General features: G+C 52.7%; 2 protein-coding genes across 6 annotated transcripts; one reads left to right on the top strand and one right to left on the bottom strand.

The window, feature by feature from the left end:
- Window positions 1-709: 709 nt before the first annotated feature.
- On the bottom strand, window positions 710-16494 carry STK11IP (serine/threonine kinase 11 interacting protein). Of its 5 annotated transcripts, none has more exons than XM_011231788.3 (25): window positions 16389-16494; window positions 16134-16219; window positions 13226-13431; window positions 12960-13034; window positions 12595-12690; window positions 12125-12232; window positions 11934-12005; window positions 10732-10858; window positions 10404-10507; window positions 10168-10263; window positions 9872-9913; window positions 9541-9687; window positions 9275-9359; window positions 8363-8689; window positions 7967-8172; window positions 7518-7634; window positions 7239-7416; window positions 4653-4883; window positions 4456-4559; window positions 3374-3471; window positions 3100-3278; window positions 2783-2864; window positions 2516-2586; window positions 1747-1994; window positions 710-1113 (listed from the first exon to the last, which is right to left on the bottom strand). In XM_011231788.3, the coding sequence occupies exons 2-25, from the start codon at window positions 16192-16194 to the stop codon at window positions 964-966; spliced, it is 3210 nt and encodes a 1069-aa protein (XP_011230090.1). In that variant the 5' UTR covers window positions 16195-16219; window positions 16389-16494; the 3' UTR covers window positions 710-963. The 5 variants fall into 5 exon arrangements, with proteins under 5 accessions (XP_011230090.1, XP_034511142.1, XP_034511141.1 ...); XM_019805488.2 differs by having other exon boundaries at window positions 977-1113; window positions 2783-2958; window positions 16389-16471; XM_034655251.1 differs by lacking the exon at window positions 4456-4559 and having other exon boundaries at window positions 7243-7416; window positions 16389-16471.
- Window positions 16495-21612: 5118 nt separating this feature from the next.
- LOC100470536 (transcription and mRNA export factor ENY2-like) lies at window positions 21613-22006 on the top strand. Its single transcript, XM_034644559.1, has one exon. It carries the CDS (start codon window positions 21690-21692, stop codon window positions 21993-21995), a length of 306 nt encoding a protein of 101 aa, XP_034500450.1. The 5' UTR covers window positions 21613-21689; the 3' UTR covers window positions 21996-22006.
- The last annotated feature ends 1950 nt before the right edge of the window (window positions 22007-23956 follow it).

Here is a 23956-nt window from a genome sequence, read left to right as displayed (position 1 = left end):
AGAGGCAGCTGCCCGCAGGCACAGCCAGACCCAGGAACTCCAAAGACACCACCAGGACCTGGCCCTGCGCGCTCCCGCTCTCGGCTCTGCTTCTCTCCGCGTGGCTCCGCTCTCAGGAAAGTTTCCCCCTCATGGCTAGTGGCTCCAGGCTTACCCTCTCAGCACCCCTCACGGGGAAAGTGTACCTCTTTCTTGGGTGCTCCAGCAACCAAACTGAGTCACGTGAGCACCCCTGAACAGATCACAGTGGCTGTGGGGACAGAGGTGAAGGCGTGGGGTCACCCGATCAGGCCTCGGGGCTGTGTGAGGCAGGGCTGAGAGGCGGCGACCACTCCCTCCACAGCCCAAGCCCACACACCTTCTCCCCAGACACCCCTTGTATTCATCGCCCACAGCCGGCAGCCAGAGCGCCTCATCAGTTCCCAGCTGTAAGTGGAAAGAGCAAGAACCAAACTGGCCCATCCATTTGTTCGGCAGTGATTTCCAGATCGGGCCCCGTAACAGGCTCAGCTGACTGAGACCTGGCGCCCATGGGTCAGGGGGTCCCACTTGCTCCCACCAGCTGGGGCAGAGGGGGTCTGGAGATGGGGGCTCATGGGACAACGGGGCTGCTTGGGCTGTCCACGGATGGAGGGCTAAGAGCGGGGCAGTTTCTGTTAGAAGAGGTGAAGCAATAAGCCGCCTGAGTGACACACGGAAGGACCCCTCATGGCATCCGGAAGGGAAACAATTTTATTGATACCTGAGAAAAAGTGTGGGAAAAACATTCCTACTGACCATGTAGCCTGTCCCCTGGGGCCAGACCAGGCCAGGCGACTTCTCTCACCCCGCCCTTGTGCCACGGGTCATCTGGGGCCTCGCTGATGAGCGCCCACAGGCCGGAGAAGTCTGCAGCGAGAGAGTGTCGGGGAAAGCTTCCGCAGCCATGGCTCCCGAGGCCAGGGCGGGGTCGGCCGGGAAGCCTCACCGATCAAGGTCTAAAGTCTCTTGGGTCACAGTCCGGAGTCCGATGGAAAACAGCTCCTCCCAGGGCTCCCGGATCCAAGCCAGCAAGGCCGTCAGCTGCTCCGGACACACAACACGAAGGGCCCAAAAGCTCTCCAGCCGGGACACCTGGAAGAGCAAGTCGTAGTGACGGGAGACTCATGGAGGCCCCGCCACCCCTCCTTGCCTCGAGGCCTGTTTCCTTCCCCAAACCTACATCCCTCCACAGAAGACCCTGGCTTTGAGCTTTTTAAGCAGAACACTTACTGAAGCACTCCCCTCCCCCCACAGAAGGCCTCCACGTTTATTATCTTGTTTCTTTAATCCACCCTGTTTCCCGGAATGTAAGTTCTGGAGTCAACTCCAAGGAAGTGGTTGGAGTTCAATTCCTGGATCGACCACTTGTGACTCGGGCAAACTGGTTAATGCCCCCAAGCCTCAGTTTCTCCATCTGTAACAGGCCTAATGACAGTACGTCCTCTCACAGAGGCTGGGAAGAGCCGAGGGCTGGCACCTGGGGCCCAATCAGAAGCGAACGCCAAGCAGCAGAACGTGCGTCCCTGAAGGCCTCGCAGCCAACAGCAGCTGGGCTCCAGGTCTGCAGGCTTCCACTGCCCACAGCTGCCGCCCTCTCTACCTGCTGCTCCCCCAAACGCAACGAGCCCCCCAGCTCCTCATGCCCTACTTCTCCATGTTCCCTCCACCACAACTGCCCATCGCAATTCCACACTGCCCCCCCCACACACACACACGCTCACGCACCTCATCGTAGAAGACCAGCCGCAGGTCGCCCGGGGCCGTGCGATAGAGCAGCACGGAGCTCAAGCTGCTGAGGGGCCACTGCTCCCTGACACGCACAGAAGGGCCCAGCCCCGAGGGCAGGGACGTCTCGGAGGCTTCGCCGGATGCTGCTGGAAGAGCGGGCTCTGCCTGGGAGCCTATAGGGTCTTCCTCTAACAGGTACAGGGTGGACAGAGTCATCAACAGGGACACAGGGCAGGTCGCAGGGCCTGGACGGAGAGAGACAGGGCGAGGCCTGGAGTGGAAAGCCACACAGGAGCCCAGATGCCCAGGGCAGCCTCCCAGTGCCACTCGAGAGGGGTGAACCACACCCTGCCAGGTCGTCACAGGGCAGCCTGTGCCCCTGGAGGCCAGGGCTCTCCTTTTTCCAAACTCCAGGCATCTCAAGCCTCCAAAACCTCTGAGGCCCAAGACAAAGGGCACGTGGCCCACACCCACCCCAGTGAGACAGACGGACCCCCCGCCTCCTCTGACGGGATGAGCGGGAGCAGACAGAGAGCCAGCTCCACTTCACGCAAAGCCTGTCCCCCAAAGCAAAGGTCTCTGACTGAGAACCCAGGAAACCTGCTGGCCCCACTCAGAGATGCCAGAAGACCGAGGCTGTCATATGGGTACGCCTGTGAGTGGGAGGAAGTCCAGATTCCAGAAACTGAAAATGCTACAAGGGCACAGACAGGCAATGGGGGTGCCTCGCCAGGGGCCTGGGCAAGACAGAGGACAGATGCCTCACCTTCCACCAGGAACACCCGAAGGTAGAAGAACAGGGGTGGCTCCGAGGAACAGTCTCTCTCCAGCAATGGCCTGGGGAGAAGGAGTGGTTGGGGGGGCTAGGAAATACCGAGCGGGCAGGGAGGAGGGGCCAGGGCGGGAGGCGTGGGCACGAGGACAGGCAGGCCCAGGCGCTCAGGGCCACCCGGGGCTGGGGCTTGTGGAGGGGGCCAGCTCCGAGAGGGGCTGTCTGGGCACCGACCGCGGCCTCCACCTCCTATCCACTCACCAGAGGCGGTGCTCCGGGGTCACCTCCTCCTCGGTGGCACGGCCACTGCTCCTCCAGCTGGGGGGCAGAGCCTGTAAGACATCTGGACAGAGCCAGCCAGGGACAGGGAACCTCAGAGACTCCAAATCTTCTATCCCAACCTCTCTGCCTCTCAAGGCCTTCCATTCTCCTGATTTCTAGATTTCAGAAACCTCTATAAGGGATGAGTCCCATTACCTGTCTGTCTCCACCGTGGCTGCCAGACGCGGGCAGCTGTGAGCCCTCGGCCTCCACCCGCCCTCCCCACACCTCCCTTCCCTCTCTCTTCCCTCTCTCACCGGTGAGCTCGTCTAAAAAGGCCCGGCAATGCTTGGCATTTCGGGGCAGCAGGACGCAGCTGCCTGCGCCAGCAGCCCACTCCAGCCGCAGACTCTGTCCTGCCAGCCCCAGCTCGATGCCACTCAGGTCGTGCAGGGGAATGGCCAGGGTTGGCTGCAGCCAGCTAGCTGGAGGCCCACTGTGGAGGGGGAGGGCCAGAGTGGGGGCAAAGAGTGAGTGCCATTGAGACCCGCAGGGAGCCCCGCCCCGTCCCTGGAGGCCCCACTCGCTCACCATATCTCCCCTGTCACTTTCAGCACATAGAGCCTGCGGTCAGACACCACCACAAGACACACAGACTCCCCAGGGTGGCCGGCCAACACCAGTGGCACCTAAGGGGAAGAGGAAGGCGATGAGAAAGAGGGGATGAGGGAGGCGGCTGCCTGGCTGAGAGTGGAGTCACCGTGGCAGACTCTCCCCAACGCTCATGTGTCTGGCCTCGCCTGCCACCCCCCTGCACCCTGACACGCAGGCGGGCTCAGCGGGTTTCCCTACCTGGCATCGTGCACCCTTCGACCCACCCCCCACACTCTGCCGGACTACCATAAAACAAAACCAACTGCCACTCCCCTGCCTCCAGGGCTCCCGTGGCCCTTGGGATCAGGTCCAAACTCCTTGGCAGACACTTGAGGCTGCCCCTGAACTGGCCCCTGCCTGCCTCCTCAGACTCCTTCCAGGGCCCCTGCCCCTGCTGCCCCCCTGCTGCCCCGAGGGCAAGTTTTTCCCCACTAGCTAGTCCCTCTCAGGGCCCAGACACAGGTGCTGCTTCCTTTCCCCAGATCATCCTGCCCCTTCCTCGAGCACTCATCCTTCAAGACCTGGATCAGATCTTAGATCGGCTCTCCAAGATGGGGAGGCTCCGTCACTCAGGCTGGATCCGATGCCTCAGCTGGATTCCAGCACTTTCCTATCTCACAGTTGTCAGGTTTCTCACACCAGAATATAAGACAGATGGCAAGACTGACTGACTCTAAATCCTAGCGTCTTGCACATGCTAGGTGCTCGCAGTACTTAGAGCAGTGACAGGAGGCCATGTCTGAGAGCCAGGTGCTGTGCTCGGCAGCTTCCCGACCCTGCCGCTCACCGACGCTACCACACTCCATGAGGCAGGCATCCCTATCCCTGCAGCAGTGCCAGCGACAGGCTTCGACATGGAGGACCATGTCCACAGCCACACTGAGAGCGACCGTGGGAGCTGAAACCGGCCGCCTGACCCAGTGCTTCCGGAGCCCCCACGCTGACACCACTGGCTGCGGGGGACACAGCGGGCACTCTGGCCAGCGAGGGACACGGGGCAGCCCCAGGCTGGGACAGACCTTGATGCAGCACTGGAACTCCTCCTGCGCGTCGGTGAACACCTCGACATCCAGGAAGAGCCGGAGTCGGTGGTCCACAGAGCGGAGGCCGTGGCGCTCAGGGGCTGCGGGCGAGCAGTGGCCGTCAGCCTGCCCTTCCTACCACCGCGCTCTCACCTCCCCAAACATCACCTTGGTCTCGTTTCACCTCTACTCACGCGGACTGAGGCTCCAGCTATGGCGATCTCGGAAGCCCGGCGCCGGAGATGGGGCCCCGTCAGCCCTGCTGCTGTGGTCACTGTGGTCCGGAGGGTCACGGACAGTGCTGGCCATCTGCAAGGGAGCTGGCGATGGTTCGTCCTGTCTATGCTCCCTGTGGGGGGTTCCCAGGGACCGAGCCAGGAGAACCACATGATCACTACCACAGTTTGGACACACGGCAGGAGATTCTGGAAGGAAGAATGAGCACAGTCCCTGTGAACCCCCCCACAATGCCATAATCCCCCTCCACGATCATCTATGCCCCCCACCCCCCTCGGACTCACCTTGCCCGACTCATCTCTAGCTTCCTACGCTCCCCACCAGTCCCAACACCCTCCCCCCCACTTCCTGGGCAGGCCAGTTAACCAACCACTCTCCATCCCAGTGAGGAAGGAGCAAACCCAGCCCCATGGCCCACAACCTCCTCAAAATATACCCCACCTTCTTATTTCAGGCCTTCCCAGAGAGGACCAAACTCTGCCAGACCCTGCTCTGGTCCCCTCCCACAGCCTGGGGCTGTCATGTGCTCAGAACCTGACCCAGCCACGACTAAAAGCCCTGGATCAACAGGATCAGGAAGGCAAGGTGCCAGGTCTGGGTCCAACTCCAGGCTCCGTCACCTAATGGCTGTCATCTAAGCAATTATGACAAGTCACCTAAGCTCTCTGAGCCTGGTTCCTCCTCTGTAATAAGGAGTGATGACAGTGCCTGTCCTATACGGTCGTCAGGATGGGTTAACGAACCAGATAAAGAATCCAGGTTGGGGATTAGCAGCGAGAGAGGAAACACTCTTCGATCAGCTACAGTGGGCATATGCTGGATCCTTTGACAAGAGAATCAAAACTCTCTAGAGACCAAGTGGCAAATGAGGAAAGCAAGGACCCAAAAAATGACACACGTGGGGGGTGCCTGGGTGGCTCAGTGGGTTGAGCATCGGGCTCTTGGTCTCTGCTCCGCACGGGTCGTGATCTCAGGGTCATGGGGATCAGCCCCTATCAGACTCCACAGACAGCACGGAGAGTCTGCCCCCTCCTTCCCGTTCTGCCCCACTCCTGCTCACACACACACGCTTTTGCACTCTCTCTCTCCAAATAAATAAAAATCTTAAAAAAAAAAAAATTGGGGCACGGTGCAGTCGGTTAAGTGTCTGCCTTTGGCTCGGGTCATGAATCCAGGGTCCCGAGACAGAGTCCCATGTCCGGCTCCCTGCTGAGCTGGGAGTCTGCTTCTCCCTCTGCCTGCCGTTCCCCCAGCTTGGGTGCTCGCCCTTGCTCTCTTTCTCTGTCAAATAAATATTTTTATAAAAACCTGACACGCCCTGCCCAAGACTGAATGGCTGAGGCTAGTGGCGGCAGCTACCACTTACAGAGGACCTTTATGTGGTGCCGGACACTATGCCTGGTGTCTTAGTTAAATCTCCTAACAGTACAGAAAGTTCACACTCTCCTTTGTTCAGAAGAGGTAACCAAGACTCAAATAAAAGGAGTACACAGCGCTTAGGAAATACCCAGTAATAATGACCCATCGAACGGACCTCAGGGGCCATGCGACCCTGTGCAGTACAGAAAGGTCTTGGAGGAAATGGGGGCTGGTTCCACTGCACACATTGTGCTTTTGGACTTCTGGGGAGGTTCAGGGTGGGGGATGGTGAAGGGTCTATTTTCTCAATAAAATTTAAACCCTGCTCCAGCTGCTGCTAAGAAGACAAAGTGGCTAATAAAAGTCATGCATTTCGGGGCTCCTGGGTGGCTCAGTTAAACGTCTGCCTTCGGCTCAGGTCATGATCCCAGGGTCCTGGGATCTGGCCCCACGTTGGGTTCCTTGCTCAGCAGGGAGCCTGCTTCTCCCTCTCCCTCTGCCTGCCATTCCCCCTGCTTGTATTCTCTCTCTCCCTGACAGAGAGAGAAAGAGAGAGAGAGAATTTTTTAAAGTCATACATTTCAATACAAACGGTATGAGAATGTCTCTTTTCTCTTTAAAGTCTTTAAAGACACAGTTGTTTCTGACTGATCTACAGTGGAAAAATCTCTCACTTCAAAGAACAGAGTGTGAAGCGATGGCATGAGGCACCACTTGATCTCAAGTAGTTTACAAGGTCAGTCAAGACAAGATAACCTCAGCCAACTCGAAAAGCATCACACTCCACAGCCAAACATGCTCAGAGGACAGCACTGCACCCGATACTGCGGTGAGGGCTCAGGAACTTTGATGGAGTTTCTAGATATCAGCCAAAAGAGTGGAAAAAGCCTGCAGATTATGAAAAAATAATGAGTCTGTTTCAACAGTTACGGAGATTGTATTTCCTGACTTTTAGAGAGAAAAAAAAAAGGATTTACTTTCTTCTTTGTTCCTTGTCCTTTTTTTTTTTTTTTTTTTTTTGGTAAATGTATCAGGCAGACCATTTTATTTTTCCTCCAGACAAAAAAGTTGGTCCCCACTCCTTCCTTCCCTGGGGCTCCCCCTCTATATTCCCTCCCTCAAAGCCACGGTGTCTGAAAGGATGGAAGTCCCACGGACAGGAAGGGCAAGGGCAAGGCACGTACCTGCCTTTTGGAACAGAGGCCTCCAGCCTTCCTCACTGTCTAACCCCAACGTGGGCTCCTCTGCTTTGAACTCATGGCCACAACGCAGACACTGGAGTCTGTCCCTCAGCGGGTCTTTCGCTTCCCCAAGCTCACACTGAGCCGTGGTGGCTGCTGGGGTTAACACAGCAAGCAGCTCCTGAAACAGGGTGGGCCAGGAGCAGCTGTGAGCAGTGGACCCTGGCCCTCGGCCTTTCAGGCCTCCCCCAGTCTCCTGGGCCTCGCTCTAGGCCCCGTTACCTGGAGAGCTGCGTGGGCATCGGGCTCCAGCACCACATAGCGACGCAGCTGCCGGTCAGGGCAAATGTAGGAGAAGCGCAGAACAAGGACTGGGGCACCGGGGAGCGGATCTGAGCCCTGCACACACAGAGAGCAACCGGGTAGGAAAAAAGGAGGGAGGGGATCAGAGAGATCTGGGTGATACCGACAGCACGGAAGAACACCGTAGCTCCGGATGTCATGAAAATGCTCTTGCTGACACTCACACTCGAGCTCTGCAGCCCTACTCCTCAGCCTAGCCTTCCAAGCTGTCCTTCGCCCCCCACAGTTCCCCTGCTCTGCTCCAAGTGCCAACGAGAGACTGTGGGAAACTCGCGACCCAGCGCCTGGCACCCAACAGCCACGCTGTCCGGGTCGGCTCCTGCAAAAAGCCCAGCACCTGTGCCAGGACCCCGAACACCGTCGCTCACCTCGAGCGCCGCCTCGCTCTCAGTCAGAGGCTCGGGCTCCACCTCAGCTGCCTCCAGGCTCTGAAGCTCCAGCCGGGCCAGGGTGCGAGCTGCCTGGAGTTCCACCTCCAACAGGTGGCCAGAAGTGACCCGGAGAAAGCATTCCCTGCCCCGCACGCCCTCGGGCCCTTCCAGGGGACACACCAACATGGGGCGACACAGTTCCGCTGAGAAGAAACCAGGAGAGCAACCCAGTAAGAAGGGAGATGGATCCCCGACTCTGCCCTCCCGTCAGGTGGCCCTCCATCCAGAAGGATGCCGCCGCCCCAAGTCTGGGTTTTCCCAACTCCCCCAGATACACCACCAGCACCTGACCCAGTCTCCCCGGAGGCCGCTGAATGAGCACTCACTGCTCACCTTCCACTTCATCCCGCTCCTGCCCCTCCTCGTCCTCCTTTCCTTCTTCCTCTTGTCCCTGCTCCTTCACCTCCCCTTCCTGCTGGGGCTCCGGCAGGAGCTCCACCCCCTCTGCCATGTCCCACGGTGACTCCTTCTCTGGGGGCGGAGGTCCGGGCACAGACCCGGGGCTCAGGTGCAGGGTGCTGAGGGCAGGGGTCTTGGAAGTAGCCAGAACGGGGGTCCCAGAGGGCTCCAGGTGATTCCTATACTGCAGCCAGTCACAGCCAAACCGCTCCCGGAAGCTGTTCATGAGTTCAAGTTCCCGATGCTGCTGCACAAACCGCCCTGGGCCGTGGGGAGTTTGCCACTTAGCGAGCCGCGCCCTCACCACGACCCCCAGCAACCCCAACTTCTTCTGCACCTGCTCCTTGGGGTGAAGTAACAGGGTGTGTGACGTGATGGGGTGGGGATCACAGGGAGACTAAAGGCCTCCCCTCAGCGGCACATCCCAAAGCGTATTCTGTGGAACACTGCTCATGAGCAAGCTGGAACCACGCAGCAGACGCTGCAGGCGAGACTGGACATGCACGGGAGCGGACTGGAGATGCACGGGAGCGGACTGCAGGTCCAGGGATGTCCTGGGGCAGGGTGCCTGGTTAACTCTGGTCAGCTCGGCTTTTCCCATGAAATCCTTTCAGCAAGTGACGACCTTTGGACATCCTACACAATTCACGTTCCTTGAAAAACACTTTGGAAAATGCTGCCTGGGGCGGTCTCTTTTTTCATTAAACTAGAAAGAAAGAGGGATGCCTAAAAGACCCTCTACAATGCTCTGCTCTACCTCAGACAGACTCCCTCTTACCGAAAAAACTGGGGCCGGAGCCTGAAGACAGGACTAGGGAAAGGGCAGCTGGGGCCCGGCAGACTTACCAGCTGGGGAGGGGTCCAGGGTCCGGGGCTCTGGGTCTGTATCACTGGGCTCCGAGATACTTGCTCGCCTCACACGAACTCGGCTCTGAAGGTGGACAGAGGACCGAGGCTCTGGGAGAGCTGGGGCCTCCCACCCTGCCGTCTGTGGCCACACACCCAACTTTACCCAGAAAACCCCACCCACAAGCAAGGATGAGGCCTTGCTATTCCCAGCCCATCCGTAGGGATCCAACCCCAGGCACGAGGTGGCTTAGGACACTGTTTACCTTAACCTTCCGGTGTGAGAGCTGGGCCATAACACCCCCTGAGGAGATGCTGTCACTCAAGTCAGCGCCTCCTGAGGTTTCAACAGTACTCCCTGCTGACCAGGGCAGAGGTGGGGCCGAGGAGCCAAGCCCTGAGGATGTGGAGGTCTGGTGTGTGATAACAGGAAGGAGAGCAAGGCTGGAGCCAGAGGTGCACTTCTGCCCTGCCCGGCTGGCCAAGGGATGGGCCCTCCTTTGTAGCTGCCCAGAAAGACCCCTACCCTGGGACCCCTGTCATGTCCTCCCAAACCAATCTGGGATGGCCTACTCCCGGTGCTCCCAGCATACTAACCTGAAAGTCAGTCAGTGACAAGACTTTTCCATCAAGAAGGAACTGAACAAAGATAAAAGGGGAGGGGCGGTGTGGGTGGTGGAACGCCTGCCTGCCCACCCGCCCAGGGGAGCCCTCCTAGTCCCGCAGGGACCGGCAGGCTCAGCGCGGGGGAGCAGCCTAACAAGCAAGGATCCTGGGGCTATGGCCCGTCACCCAGGGCTGGGGTGGGGAGCAGATGAGGGGGCGGGGGGTGGCGGGGACAGGCAGGACAGAGAAAGCAGAACGGACAGGAGAAGATCAAGAAGATCGCTCACGCCAGCTGCAGCGTCCCTGGCACGGGGCGATAAGTACTGGGCAGTGGCCGCTCGGTGTGCAGGGTGGAACCACAGAGGGTTGCCCTCCAGGTAAAGCTGAAGGGCAGGAAGAGGAGACTGAGATGGGCCTCGGACCTCCCTGTGTGAGGAAGGGCACTCACCAAAACAGCCTGGGAGGAGGGAGAGGCGCAGAGCCAGCCCCCAGGTCCTGGAAGCACTCAAGACTCAGGACGCACCTTGCGGAGCTCAGCCAGCAGCCACAGCGGCGCCAGCTCCCGGTGGCCTTCCAGCAGGTTGTACGCCACGTCCAGGTGCCGCAGCTTCCTCAGCTGCTCCAGGCCTGGGGTGGAGGCGAGCAGGGAGGAAGGGCATGTATGTATGGGGGTGGGGGGGTAGAGCAGAAAGACCAGCCTGGGCACCTCAGATCTACCCGGAGCCCCACCTGAGGCTCTGGAGGCATGCGGGTCCCAAGCTGAGTCTCACACTGTCTCTCTACCCCTCCAAGCTTGCCCCACCCTCTCCTACCCCTGGCCCCCCAACTCCCTCCCCACACTCCCCACTCACCCTGCAGGCTCCGGAGCTCATTGCCTCGCAGGATCAGGGTCCCCAGAGCCGCACCCGAGGGTCCCATTCTCGGCACCAAACGCAGGTGGTTATAGGAGATGTCCAGATGGTAGAGCTCAGACAAGTCCTGAGAGGGGGTGGTGACAAAGATTCTCTCCTTGACCAGATTCTCGCCAGGCTTCTCTGAGCCTTCTTTTCAAATAGACCTCAACCTCGGCCTATAAAGACTGCATACTTTCCACACAACTGAGTTCATCCCATCCTCCACACCCCCCCCCCAAACACTAACAGAGTTGAACAAATCCTAGCATAGTTCCTAATAGCTCACAGTCACATCCTTGGGAAGACAACGCCAGCCCCCTTACCTTCCCTCCTAGAAAAACCCGAGGCTGCCAAGAGAATTAGTTTGTTCCAGCCAACAGCTGAAGACAGAGCCCCTATCTCCCAGCCTCTGTAGGAAGGTAGGAGGCTAATTCTGGCAAGCGCCAGCCAGCAAACCCAGACCCAGACGGATTTCATATGGACCAACCCCTGCTTCCTGCTTTTTGTAAATTTCCACTTCCTTGACTTCAGAGGAAACTGACAGTTAGGTCAAGGAGAGAATCTGCTCAAGCCCCTGCCTTCTCATGCCCAGTCCCTCACTCTCCCTTGAAAACGCCCACTGATCTCTGCACAAATTCAATTTGAATTTAGTTCATGCTGAAGTTTATTATAAATTAAAATGGTTTCGCTACTGATTACATACCATGATAGCTCATTACTACCATAATAGCATATTACTGACTAAAATCTGCTCTCACCACAGTAACTACTGTCCAACTTCATCTCTGACGAGACTTGGGAGAAGCTTCTTCACCATCATCCCCAAGCTACCTTTTCTGAGCTAACATCACACAACCTCCATGACCACTCTAATACTATAAAAGCAGGCACTCCTAGAATTTCTGCTTGACAAGTTGAGAAACTCAAAGGTTAGTTTGCCCCAAGTCACACAAGGATTAGGAGTTGAGATGGGGACACTGGCTTCTGTTATGCTACAGCCGGAGATCCCAAAGAGTACTGCCTCCAGGATGTAGCCCTACCTGCCGGAGGGTGGGGGACAGGAGTCAGGTGGGAGCAAAACCAGGTCCAGGAAAGAGGGTCAGAGTGGAATTGTCAGAGACCCGAGTGGTGCCAGGTCCAAGCAGCCTGTTTACACTCACCATCAGGAAGCCCTCGCAGTCCTGAACTTGATTGTGGCTCAGATTCAGGAAGCGCAGAGCTGACAAGAGACGCTGGGGGGGGTGGGGGGGCAGCAAAGAATCAGACACCTCCAGGCAGCCAGCCGGCCCTCCTCCCTAAGGGCCCCCCCACCCCGTCTTTTCCCAACCCCCCTTCCCTCTGAGGCACTCACCAGGGAGCTGTCTAAGGAAGTCAGTGCGTTGTAGCTGAAGTTGGCAGACAGCAGAGCCAGCCAGGGCAGGGCAGAGCAGAGGTCACCACCGCAGGCTGAGAGGAGCTCCTGAGACAGGGTGCTCCATTACCCCCGCTGTCCCCTCCTCCCCGCTCTGAGCCATTGTCCCCCAGCTATTCCTTCGTTCTTTATATACTAAACTTGGTCTGCAGAGACAGACTGAAAACAAGCCCAGGGCCCTGCCCCCAGGAATCTGTTGTGGGGAGAATGGGGAGATGGACATGAGAATATTGAATACAAGATGGTAGGTGTGACCATAAACATACAGACAGATACACGGCACTACGGAAGTACAGCAGAGGGGGCAAGGACACTGTCCGAAGAGAAGCGGGAAGCAGGGAAGGCTGCAAAGAAGAGAGACCTGCAGAGCTTGGTCGTCTCGGTCCCTGAGAACCCTCACCCCCCCTTACCTCTAGTGCCTGAATGCTCCTGCTGCAAGTCAAGGTCTCCAGCTGGGAGTAGATGCCACCGAGGCCACGGAGGCAATGGAGAGGGACACCTCGGAGCTGAGGGGGAAGGAGGGAGCGAGACAGACAGAATGTCACAAAAGACTGAGGCTTCACCTCCCTTCCTCCTTTCATGGGAAGGGAAAAGATGATAAATCCAACTATGGTTCAGGGAAGCGGTAAGTGGAAGAGATGAATGCCATGTTACTGCAGAGCAGTGGACACACTCAGCCCTGGCCCACCCACCAAAGGGGGCCAGCTCTTTCCCCGTTCCCAAAAAGTTGTTGCAAACTGGGTTTCGTGTGCCAGCATCCCCCAACGCTCCATACCTCCAGCTGCCGAAGGGACTTGAAGGGAAAAATCTTGATGGGTCCGGGGAGGCCAGAACCAGGGACGTGGACCAGCTAAAAGAAAACACCTCACATCACTGAGGCCAGCACATCTCCCTCTCCTTGGCCTCTCCTCCTTCACACAGCCACCCACAGCTCTCACACCTTCTCAATATGGGCCCTGCAGACTTCTTGCACCTGTGCCCCCCCCCCCCCCCCCAGCTCCTGGGCTCTTCATACATACTACTCCATTCCCACCGCAGGACCTTGAGCGAAAGAGTTTTCTGCAGCACATCGAAGAGGAACTGAAGCTGGAGGATGGCAGGGGAGTCGGCGGGGTGAGAGGGCAGAGCCACAAAGCCCGTCTGGCCAGGGCCCCATGGCCCCAGGTGCAGCTCGAATACGTGGTTCAGCTGCTGCAGGGTGACGGTCAAGAGGCTCAGTGTGCTACAGCCAGACAGGACCACGTCACCTGCAGGGAAAGGGGCAGACAGGAAGGAGAACAAATAACAAAGGGGTCTTTCCCTTTGTTCTGAGACTCTGTGACCCCAGGATACACCCACTCCAATCCATATTGTAGATCTCCCACTGGTGGGCTCATACTCGCTCCTCCCTGCTCAGAAGTCTTCAACAGCAGCCCACTATCTTCACAAAAAGTCCTAACTCTTCAGTCTAATGATAGGAGTTTGCGTTCACTACACCCAACCAACTTTTCCAAATTTCCTTTCACCATCTGCTCAAGAGTCCAGTCTACTCACGGTGCTGGGTATACAGTCAGCTTGGTTCACAGATTCCCCATTTTCTGGTACATTCCCTCCCACTCCACCCAGTTCGAGACCTTCCTCCTCCAAGCAGGCTTCTCAATGTGTACCACTGCTGCCCTTTTACACTGTAATCACTCACTTTATATAAAAGCTGGTTGGGTGTTTCACCTTTTTTTTTAAGTAAACTCTTCACCCAACGTGGGACCCAAACCCACAAGCCCAAGATCAAGAGTCGCGTGCTCCACCACTGAACCAGCCCAACGCCCCACGTATTTCATCTTTACTTCTTTCTCATCACAGAAGTAATACGTGCACTTACAGAAACTTTTAAACCATCCCAAAATGCATGTCATAGAAAGAATAACCACTCATTATAGTACTGAGGTATTATTCTCATCTCCGTGTTAAAACTGCTCTATGTGGAAGGAACCGAGATGTCCTTCAACAGATGAATGGATGAAAAAGATGTGGTCCATTGATACAATGGTATATTATTCAGCCATCGGAAAGGATGAATACCCACCATTTGCATCAACATGGATGGAACTGGAGGGGATTATGCTAAGTGAAATAAGTCAAGCAGAGAAAGACAATTATCATATGGTTTCACTCACATGTGGAACATAAGCAACAGCACAAAGAACCATAGGGGAAGGGAGGGAAATATGAAGGGGGAGAAATAAGAGAGGGAGACGAACTATGAGAGACTATGGACCCCGGGAAACAAACTGAGGGTTTCAGAAGGGAGGAGGGTGGGGGGAGGGGGTACCAGGGTGATGGGTAGTAAGGAGGGCATGTGTTGTGATGAGCAGTGGGTGTTATATGCAACTAAGGAATCACTGAACACTATATCAAAAACTGAGATGTACCATACAGTGGCTAACTGAACATAATAATAAAAAAAACTGCTCTCTCTGACTGTCATCCTTGAGCACATCTTTTGATAACCTCGGTACCCATCGCTGCACCTAAAAAGTATAGCTATGAGGTAGGCATGGAAAAATATTTTTCTTACCAGTTTTTTTTTTTTAAAACAATGATAGAGTCAAAAGATGTGGCAAAGATATTACAGAGAGGTACCGTATATTCTTCAGCCAGTTTCGCCCAATGTTTACATTTTATGTAAATATGATACAATATCAAAATCAGGAAACTGACATAGTTCTATGCCACTTTTTTGTCATTGGTGTGGATTCCTGTAACCAACATCACAATCAAGATACAAAATTATTCCATCACCATAAAAATCTCTTGCCAGCTCTTACAGTCCCACATACCATCATCCCTAACCCCTGGAGCACCAGGTCAGATTTGTGCTGAACAAACTGATAAATCCTGCAACGTTGCATGAAAGATGTTCCATGTGCTAGACACTAAGGATAGATGCAGACAGGGTTCAAAGACTCTTCCCACCCTCAAAGAGCTTCCTATGTGGAAGAGATAAAACATGTACATGGTTAATAAAACAAGCCAGAAAGTAAAACTGCTCTAAAGAAAGATTCCACAAACACCACCAATGGGAGTACAGAGTACAGAGTGCGGGCAGCCAGCTAATATTAACCGGGTGGTATGTGGCAGACAACTTTGCTGCCTCATTTAAACTTCACTGGAATCTCCTAAAGAGAAGCATTACTGACCACCCCTTAAGGAGATGGAAACTGGGGCTTGGAGAAGAACAATGATTGAGCTTATATAGATGGAAGGAAGTTGCTACTTTTGTCTGATCTCAAATCAAGGTTTCTTCTCCCACAACTAACATCAACCACACATTGAACAACCAGTGTGGCTCCACCGTGCCCAGGCACGGACAGAAGAAATTGTAGTAACAATAACTACCAGTTTTGAGTCCTTACATATTATGCAAACATTGTCCTAAACGCTTTACATGGGTTAAAATCAATCCCCACAACAACCTTTTGAGTTAAGTACAATCGTTATGCCATTTTCCTGCTGTGGAAAGCTGAAGCTCAGAAAACTTAAACAACTTCGCCACGTTTGAAAGAGTTGGGATTCCAACCCAAGTGAATCTGACTCCAAATCTCGTGCTTTTAACTATACTAAGTGCCTTGCCACAGAGCAATGATTATGCCAGTCCCAGCTCTCCAGAGGCTTACAGCCAGGTAAAGATCACTTTCCTCTGACAGTATCAGAGAACGCATGGAGTAAGTGGCACTGGTCTCGAAGGATGGCTAAGGTTTGAAATGTCAAAAACAAAGGACCCTGTAAGCAACGGGACCAGAGAGAATAAACTTCAGAGGAATAAAAAAAAAAAAAAAAGTGAATTGACGCCTGAACCCTCGTAACTTTAAACGGCTGTAATTCTATCATTCCCAAGGGGGTAGTGTCTCCGGAAGGCAGGGTGTACCCCCCACCTTGCCCCAGCCCCCCGATCAACCGTGTATCCACTCACCCGACTCCCGAAGCAGCCCCGCGAGCTTCCACACCAGGGAGTCCCGCTGGGCGGTCGTCATGGCCACGGGACGCTGGGGGCGGAGCCTGAGAAAAGAGGAAGCGGAAGAGCCTCAGGTGGGTGGTGGTACCAAAAGCCCAGGACGTTCGCGCAAACCGAGGACTCGCGGGGAGAAAGAAGTAAGAAAGAGGGCCAGGAAAAGCGTCCTCCCGGGTACCCTTTCGAGGAGCGTAAGGCCTGACCACCCAGACTGACCTCCTGTGTGCTCCTCCCACCAGCTCTACAGTCCGACGCCTATCAATAATGGCAAGGAAGTCCCGCCCCGGAAGGAAGGCGGGCAGGCGGGACAACCAGAAAGCACGCCTGCGCTGCCGGAAGCCACGGCCTAAGTCGTGCTTACGTGTCGGACGGGGGTGGGGACGGCTTGGTGCGGAGGGGGCGGTCCCTTGGCGGTCGGACCTGCGCGGGGCTCGGACCCGGCCCAAACCTGGGCCTCTCCATCCTTGACCCCACCCCCGCCCTGCTTGTGGGCCCCGCTCAGCATGGGTCTCCCGCTCGGCTCGCCAGGGCCCCTCCAGGCCTGTGAGGAAAACCTGACTCGTTATTTGTAGACGGGGCGGGGAAGCACAGTTTGGGTAAATGGAATTTTCTCTCAGGAAAGGACTCGGCCAAAGCGAACACTCGTTTTCGAATTAGAGGAAAGCATGTTCGCCACATGAAGTTTTTTGGTATCTGCTGAAAGAGCTGAGGCTTGCCAAGATGCCACCTCTGGAGTTACTCTGGACAGTTTTTCCTTAATGTTTCTCCAAACTCATTGCTCTTTTTTCCTTCGCTAGTGTCAGACTCACATTGCAATTGGTAATGCCTCACGTGTATCCAGTCTTTTGCTTTTACTGTGTTGCCTTTTAATAACTCCTGAATCTAAAAATTGTTATGCCGTGTTTGAAAATGAGAAAGCAGGTTCACCGAGGCTAGGTTACCCGCGAAGGTCGTTCAATTAGTAACCAATTTCATCAAGACTGCCAAAGTTTCCTGGTTCCAAGTTTCTTGTAGCTGTTTCACCTGGCTCCCTGTCAAAAAAGGACGTCAACTACTGAACTAGATTAAGTAAAGAAAAACGTCTTTTAACAGAATTTGGTTTTCAAGGAGAGGTTGTTGTTTTTTTTTTTAGTAAGTGCCTTTTCTGCAGAGGGAAATCAAAATGAATCATATGCCAGTTGAGGGTGGAAATATGTTATCTTTATCTCAAGTTCCAAAATTTTAAGGATCTTATTCTCTACAGCCAAAATATTTGAAATGGCAATTTATGTCCCTAAACCACACAATTTAGCGTTTATGGGTTACTATGTGATCTGAGCCAAAGTGAAGTAAGTGGAAGCACATCGTGAACAGCAAAACAGTAGGGGCTCAGTATATTTTTGTTGCATTATTAATCCCAGAGCAGTGATGATTGTCAATCCCTGTTTATCAATCACCTAGAACTAGGAAGGGAGGGTTCTCCCATACCCTTTCTGCCAACTCTAACCCTCTTAGGCAAGAAGAGACAGATTGTTTTGAAATTCCTGACATTACAGAGCTGGAGCTTCCGAAATCTGTTTCAGGAGTGTCTCCCCAACCCGCTGATTCTGAGAATTGCTCCATATATATTCTGAGAATTGCTCCATTCATATGGATAGACCCTGTAGCCAGATTTGCTCTGTGTCGCTTTGCTTCCCAGAAATGTGAAAGCGGGACAAAGAGAGCAGCAAAGAAAGCTGTAAACTACAGAGAAAGAGAGAGGAAAACATCTACTCAGAGAAGCAGCACACAGAGAGAGACTAAGTAGTTCTTATTTCCAGGCCCTCTTGTGAGGCCCACTCCCCCTTCTGCCCTCAGGCTGCAGAGGAGGCCTTGGCCACCTTCCAAAGAATTCCCATCCAACTTTTTTTTTTTTTTTTTTTTTTTGCCTAAGTTAGAGTGTATCTCTGTAAATTGCTACCATAAGAGCCTTGACTAAGACAAAACCTTTAAAAAAAAAAAAAGTCTGAAATGGGGGGGGAAGATCCCATTTGCTGAAACGGGGGGAAAAAAGTGTATACCTAGAACTTTTTGAGAAATATATGAAGGAAACCAGAGAACTTTAAGGACATTAAAAATGACTCAAATAAATGAAAAGTTAACATGTTCCTGATGAGAAGATTTGATATTATAATGATGTCAATTTAATGCAATTTCCATCAAAATCCCGATGGGGAGGTTTTGGAACTTAACAAGTTGATTCTGAAATTCCTCTGGAAGACTCACATGAGCACAGCCAAAACATTTTGAGGGAAAAAAAGAATAAGAGGCACTAATAGGGGCCTTGGACCAGCAATAGCAAAACGTCCTGTAGAGAAAGCGGCAGTAACCACAGAGGCATGATACTGACAAAGAGATAGACAAAAATGGTTAGATCAATAGAGCACGATACAGAAATAACCACGATTACACGGATTTTTTTTTCGCTATACATGATAAATTGACTTAATGATATAAATGATGAGTTGTTCAATAGTTTGAGGACAATGAGCTGTCCTAAAATCAGAAATGCTCAGCTGCACTTTCCAAGCATATGACTAAAACCTCCCAGCACAGCACTGGATCTGGTATCTAAAAGGTACAGCTCATGCAACTCAGCTTCACTGCTATGTTAATGGTGTGAGGAGAGCAGTGAATCGGAAGCAGCTGCCACTGGTAGCACCCCACACACACCTTTAATTTCCCTGGGGTAGCCTGTGCAAAATGCTCATGATCAAAGGGGTAAGGAAAGGTGAGCTGGTTACCAGCTCAGGCAGCCGGGGTGGAGTTCTAGAAGGGAGGAAAGAGTCTTCATACAAGAATGACAAAGTCAGAAGCACCTGGGTGGCTCAGTTGAGTGTCCGACTCTTGATTTGGGCTCAGGTCATGATCTCAGGGGGGTTGTGAGATCCAGCCCCTCCTTGGGCTCCAAGCTTGGCACAGAGTCTGCTTGAGATTCTCTCTCCCTCTTCTCCATGCCCCCCCACCCCCCACACACATTGGCACTCTTTCCCTCCCTCTCCCTCTCTCTCTAAAATAAATGAATAAAATCTTAAAAAAAAAAAAAAAAAGATTGACAAAGTCAGCTACCAGAGAATACAGACCTCCGAGTCCTGGTCCCTCTTGTTTCTGATACCTTTGGAGCAGGCAGGCCCCAAGACTGTTGCCCACAGGGGAACAGAAGTAACAGTTCATTGTTAGGACATGAGCCATTGTCCTAGATCTGGACCTCACTATTGTGGTGCCCCAGCCTCCTGCAGCAAATCAAATGATGGAGACCTAAGGATTTCTCCAGAACGAAAAGTTCACACTTGAAATAGGGTTGTGGGTAGGGAGGGTGAAATTGGTTGATCTACTTGTTTCATTAACTAGGTATCTTCATGAGGTGGGAAAGGGGGGCAAACGGAAAAGAATGAAGAGGTGTGAATATCACCTGCAAAAACAGAGTTGTGGTAAAGGAGTTTTCCCTCGAGGGGTGTCCATGTGCCTGGCACAGACAGCCCCAGGACCCAGTGGTCAGAGGCAGTTCTTGCTACATAAGTTACCACACATTGATTCTCTTGGCACTGCTACCAGACCTAGCCACAAAAGACTGCCCAGGAATTGGCCCGGTTACCAGAGTCAAACATATGGAACAAATCAGCAGCATTACAGGAGGTCTGGCATGAGAACGCCGCGTTAGACCATGACCAAGCGAGCCCATCAGAGCCTGGTTCCAGGCAAGACTGAACACAAGGCCCATGAAGGGAAAGCCAGAGAAGCAGAAGCGAAGTGAAGCTCGGGATTAAAGAAGCCAGGGCCTGAAAATGGCTGCCTGAAAAGGGAGCAACAAAATGACAATACCGCAGTGACCCAGCAAGAGCTTGGAAAGCCCAGCCTGGGGGATTTCACAGTTCTGCAGAAAATGAACGCAGGGAGTCCCTGAGTGGCTTTATAGTGAACCCAAGGTTGCTTGAGAGTGCCTTTAATTCTTTTCATTGTCTCTCCTGGAAACCGCTGGGATCCTATGGGAAGGGATTTCAGAAGAGCTGTAAGAAAAATGGGAACCTTGTGGTTAAAAGAACCAAAAAGCTACATCCCTCATTCAAACTGCTTGGGAAAGCACAGAAGCCGGCTAGGGAATGGGGAATGGAGGCAGCTGGGAGAAGAGAGGAAAGCAGGCAGGATCCTGGAGAGGAAGAAAAGGTTCGTCTCAGGCATAAACCCCCAGAAGGCCCGTGGGCCAAGTCGGCCAGATATGTGACACGTGTGTCCTCCATCCCAATTCTTCCTGCACACGGGGCTGGAGAGGGAGGGCCCTGGTCCACAGCAGGGGAGGGGGCTGCAAGTGCAAGGGCGTAAGACCTGCAGTGGGGGACAAGGAAAGCCAAGAAAAGTAAGATCAAAGGGCTTCGGGTCTCCAGGGCCTGGGAAAGGGGAAGGCCCCAGCTACTCTGCAATCTCAGAGCCTGTGTCGAACTTCAAAAAGGGAGAGCAGCCTTTCACTCTCTCATTAGTTCCACAAATATTGACTGAGCCCTGACTGTGTGCCAGAGCCTTTGCTGGATTCCTGGTAAATAAAGGACACAACAGTGTGGCTCTTGTTCTCAAGAAGCTGGCAGTGAGAGGGGCGGACAGACATCAACAATTACGTTTCAACATTGTGTTCACTTCCTATGGCTGTTGTAACAAATCACACCCAGCTCAGCTGCTTAAGACAGCCGGCATTTGTAATCTTGCAGTTCTGAAGGTCAGCAGTCCAAAGGGGATCTCAGTGGGCTAAACGAAAGGTGTGGGCTGGTCTGTGCTCCCTTCTGGAGGGTCCAGCGGAGAATCTATTTCTTGTCTTTTCCAGCTTAAAGAGGCTGCCCACTTTCCTGGCCCCTTCTGTCTTCACCACCGGCAATGGCCAATTGGGTTTTTCATCACATCAATCCCCCTGACACTAACTCTTCTTCCTCCCTCTTCCACACTTAAGGACCCTTGTGATTACATTGAGCCCACCCAGATAATCCAGGCTAATCCCCATATTGTAAGGCCGGCTGACTGGCAACTTTAATTCCATCTGCCATCTGAATTCTCCCTTGGTATCTAGCATAACAGGTTCCAGGGATTAGGACACAGACATCTTGGGGGAAGGGAGGAGGCCATTATTCTGCCTACCGTCAACATGGATGCGTCAACATGGATGCGTGTTATGGTAGAGATAGTGCCATGGGAGATGGTTCCAGTCCCAGATTGCAAACAGAATACAAGCTGTAGCCTTTCCCTCCCTTCCCAACTGGTTGGAAATGAAAACACAAAAGAGATAAAAGTAAGTAACATAGGGGTGCCTGGCTGGCTCAATCAGTAGAGCATATGACTCTTGATCTCTGAGGTTGTAAGTTCGAGCCCCACGTTGGGAGTAGAGATTACTTAAAAATAAAATCTTTAAGGAGCTACCGAGGGTCTAGGTCCAGGCAGCCAAAGAGTGTGGTAGGTAACAGTCGTCAGCGCAAGGGTCATTTCGTAGCTGGGAAGGGACTGCCCTCGCCCGCGGTGATGGTGGTTAGCAAGATGAACAAAGACGTGCAGATGGGAGCAGCAGTTAACCAAAAGTTGATAGAAACTGGAGAAAAAGAAAGCCTCAAAGAGTGGGTGAGAGCTAAATTTATTGAATGTGGCTGGAAGGACCAGTTGAAGACGCGCTGTAAAGAGGTAATTAAAGAAAAAGGACTAGAACACGTTACTGTTGATGACTTGGTGGCTGAAATAACACCAAAAGGCAGAGCCCTGGTACCTGACAGTGTAAAGAAGGAGCTCCTACAAAGAATAAGAACATTCCTTGCTCAGCATGCCAGTCTCTAAGATTGAATTAGAGTGTGGTGTTTTGTGGTTTTATTTCTGAAAGTAAAACTTGCCACAAGTTAGGAATCGACTTCCCAAAATAAAATCCTTTTTTGTATGATGGTATACAGTTTTCAGTAATGATGTATACATTGTATTGATTTTTCCCCTAAATGTGTTATTTTAATAAATATCTCATGAATGAGAAAAAAATTAAAAAATAAAAATAAAATCTTTAAAAATAAGTAATATAAATGCATAATCACCCTGGGCAACAAGGAGAGTCCTTGGTGAATCAGAAACCGTGAGAATTCCCTGAAAGCTGGCTGGCAGGTAGCAACTGGTCAGAAAAGAAAACCACAGTCCCAAATGTGCAGAGCAACTGACTGACTGCTACAGCAGTTGACAACAAAATCACTCCAGGCTCAGAGAGGGTGGATCCTGGGGGCTTTGGGGCTCAGAAGTCACCAACAAAGCACTGATGACTCAGGGTGCCACAACAGGTGCAACCAAGCATGTTAACCACCCCACACACACTCCCCCTTCTTGTCTCCTGGGGCCGAGAAACTCCAGCAGGATTACCTGCCTCCTGTGAGAGCAGTGAATATGAGATCATTAGGTGAAAGGAAGGACATGGTTCCTCATGGCTGGTGTCACCTAGGAGAAAAGGGAAGCACCATTTGCAGAAGATGAGGGGTCAAAATACCCCCCCATCAGTATACGCCCACTGCCATTTATTGACAATATATCACAATGTGCACCATAACATTGTCTCATCCCCCTTTTGCTAAAGAGCCTAGAAATGGAGAGCGCAAACGGTCTAACAGGAAATCGCTGATAAAAGATGAGCCCCTGGGACGCCTGGGTGGATCAGATGGTTAAGTCTGCCATTGGCTTAGGTCATGATCCCTGGGTCCTGGGATTGAGTCTCACGTGGGGTCCCACGTGGGCTCCCAGAGGGAGCCTGCTTCTCCCTCTCCCTCTGCCTGCCACTCCCCCTGCTTGTGTTGTCTCTCTCTCTGTCAAATAAATAAATAAAATCTTAAAAAAAAATGAGCTTCTAATGAGCAATTACCAAACATAAGAAGAAAATCAACATCTTGAAAAAGCTATCCAATCCAGCTTAGAAAAGAACTTTTACCCAGCAAAATAGCTCATAGAGCAAGAATAGGACTTAAGAATGATTGTAACATTCTTGGAGGCAAAGGGATAACACATTCATTAAAAAAAAAACACAACTGAAAAATTGAACATGATTATGAAACAACAAAAACCCCTCAACGGAACAACCAAAATGGGCAATGTGTTTTTGTATCACACAGTACAAGACAAAATACAGAAAGTGTTTATTGAAAGGAAAATCTAAGAAGTACAGAGGATCAATGTAAAACTTTCAATGTCAGCTAATAAGAGTTTTGAAGTAGAGAGGCGCCTGGGGGGCTCAGTCGGTTAAGCATCTGCCTTCAGCTCAAGTCACGATCCCAGCGTCCTGGGATCGAGCCCCGCGCTGTGAGCCCCGCTCTGTGAGCCCCGTGTTAGGCTCTGTGCTCAGTGGGGACTCGGCTTCTCCCTCTCCATCTGTCCCTCCCCCCACGCTCTCTCCCTCTCAAATAAATAAATAAAATCTTTTTTAAAAAAGAAGAGTTCTGAAGTAGAAAATACAATGGGAGAGGAAGTTTTTATTTATTACTTTTTAAATTTATTTTATTTTATTTAAATTCAATTAATTAAAGCATAGTGTATTATTAATTTCAGAGGTAGAGTTCAGTGATTCATCAGTTTTGTATAACATCCAATGCTCTTTACATCACATGCCCTCCTTAATGCCCATGACATGGTTACCACCCCTCCCCCAGCAACCCTCAGTTTGGTTCTTTTTTTTTTTAAGATTTTATTTATTTATTTGACAGTGAGAGAGAGAACACAAGCAGGGGGAGTGGCAGGCAGAGGGAGAGGGAGAAGCAGGCTCCCCGCTGAGCAGA

The sequence above is a fragment of the Ailuropoda melanoleuca genome, chromosome 2, assembly GCF_002007445.2.
Source record: "Ailuropoda melanoleuca isolate Jingjing chromosome 2, ASM200744v2, whole genome shotgun sequence".
NCBI classification, from domain to species: Eukaryota; Metazoa; Chordata; class Mammalia; order Carnivora; family Ursidae; genus Ailuropoda; species Ailuropoda melanoleuca.
Note: the sequence above shows the minus strand (reverse complement) of the source record. Positions and strands in the feature narration are given on the sequence as shown.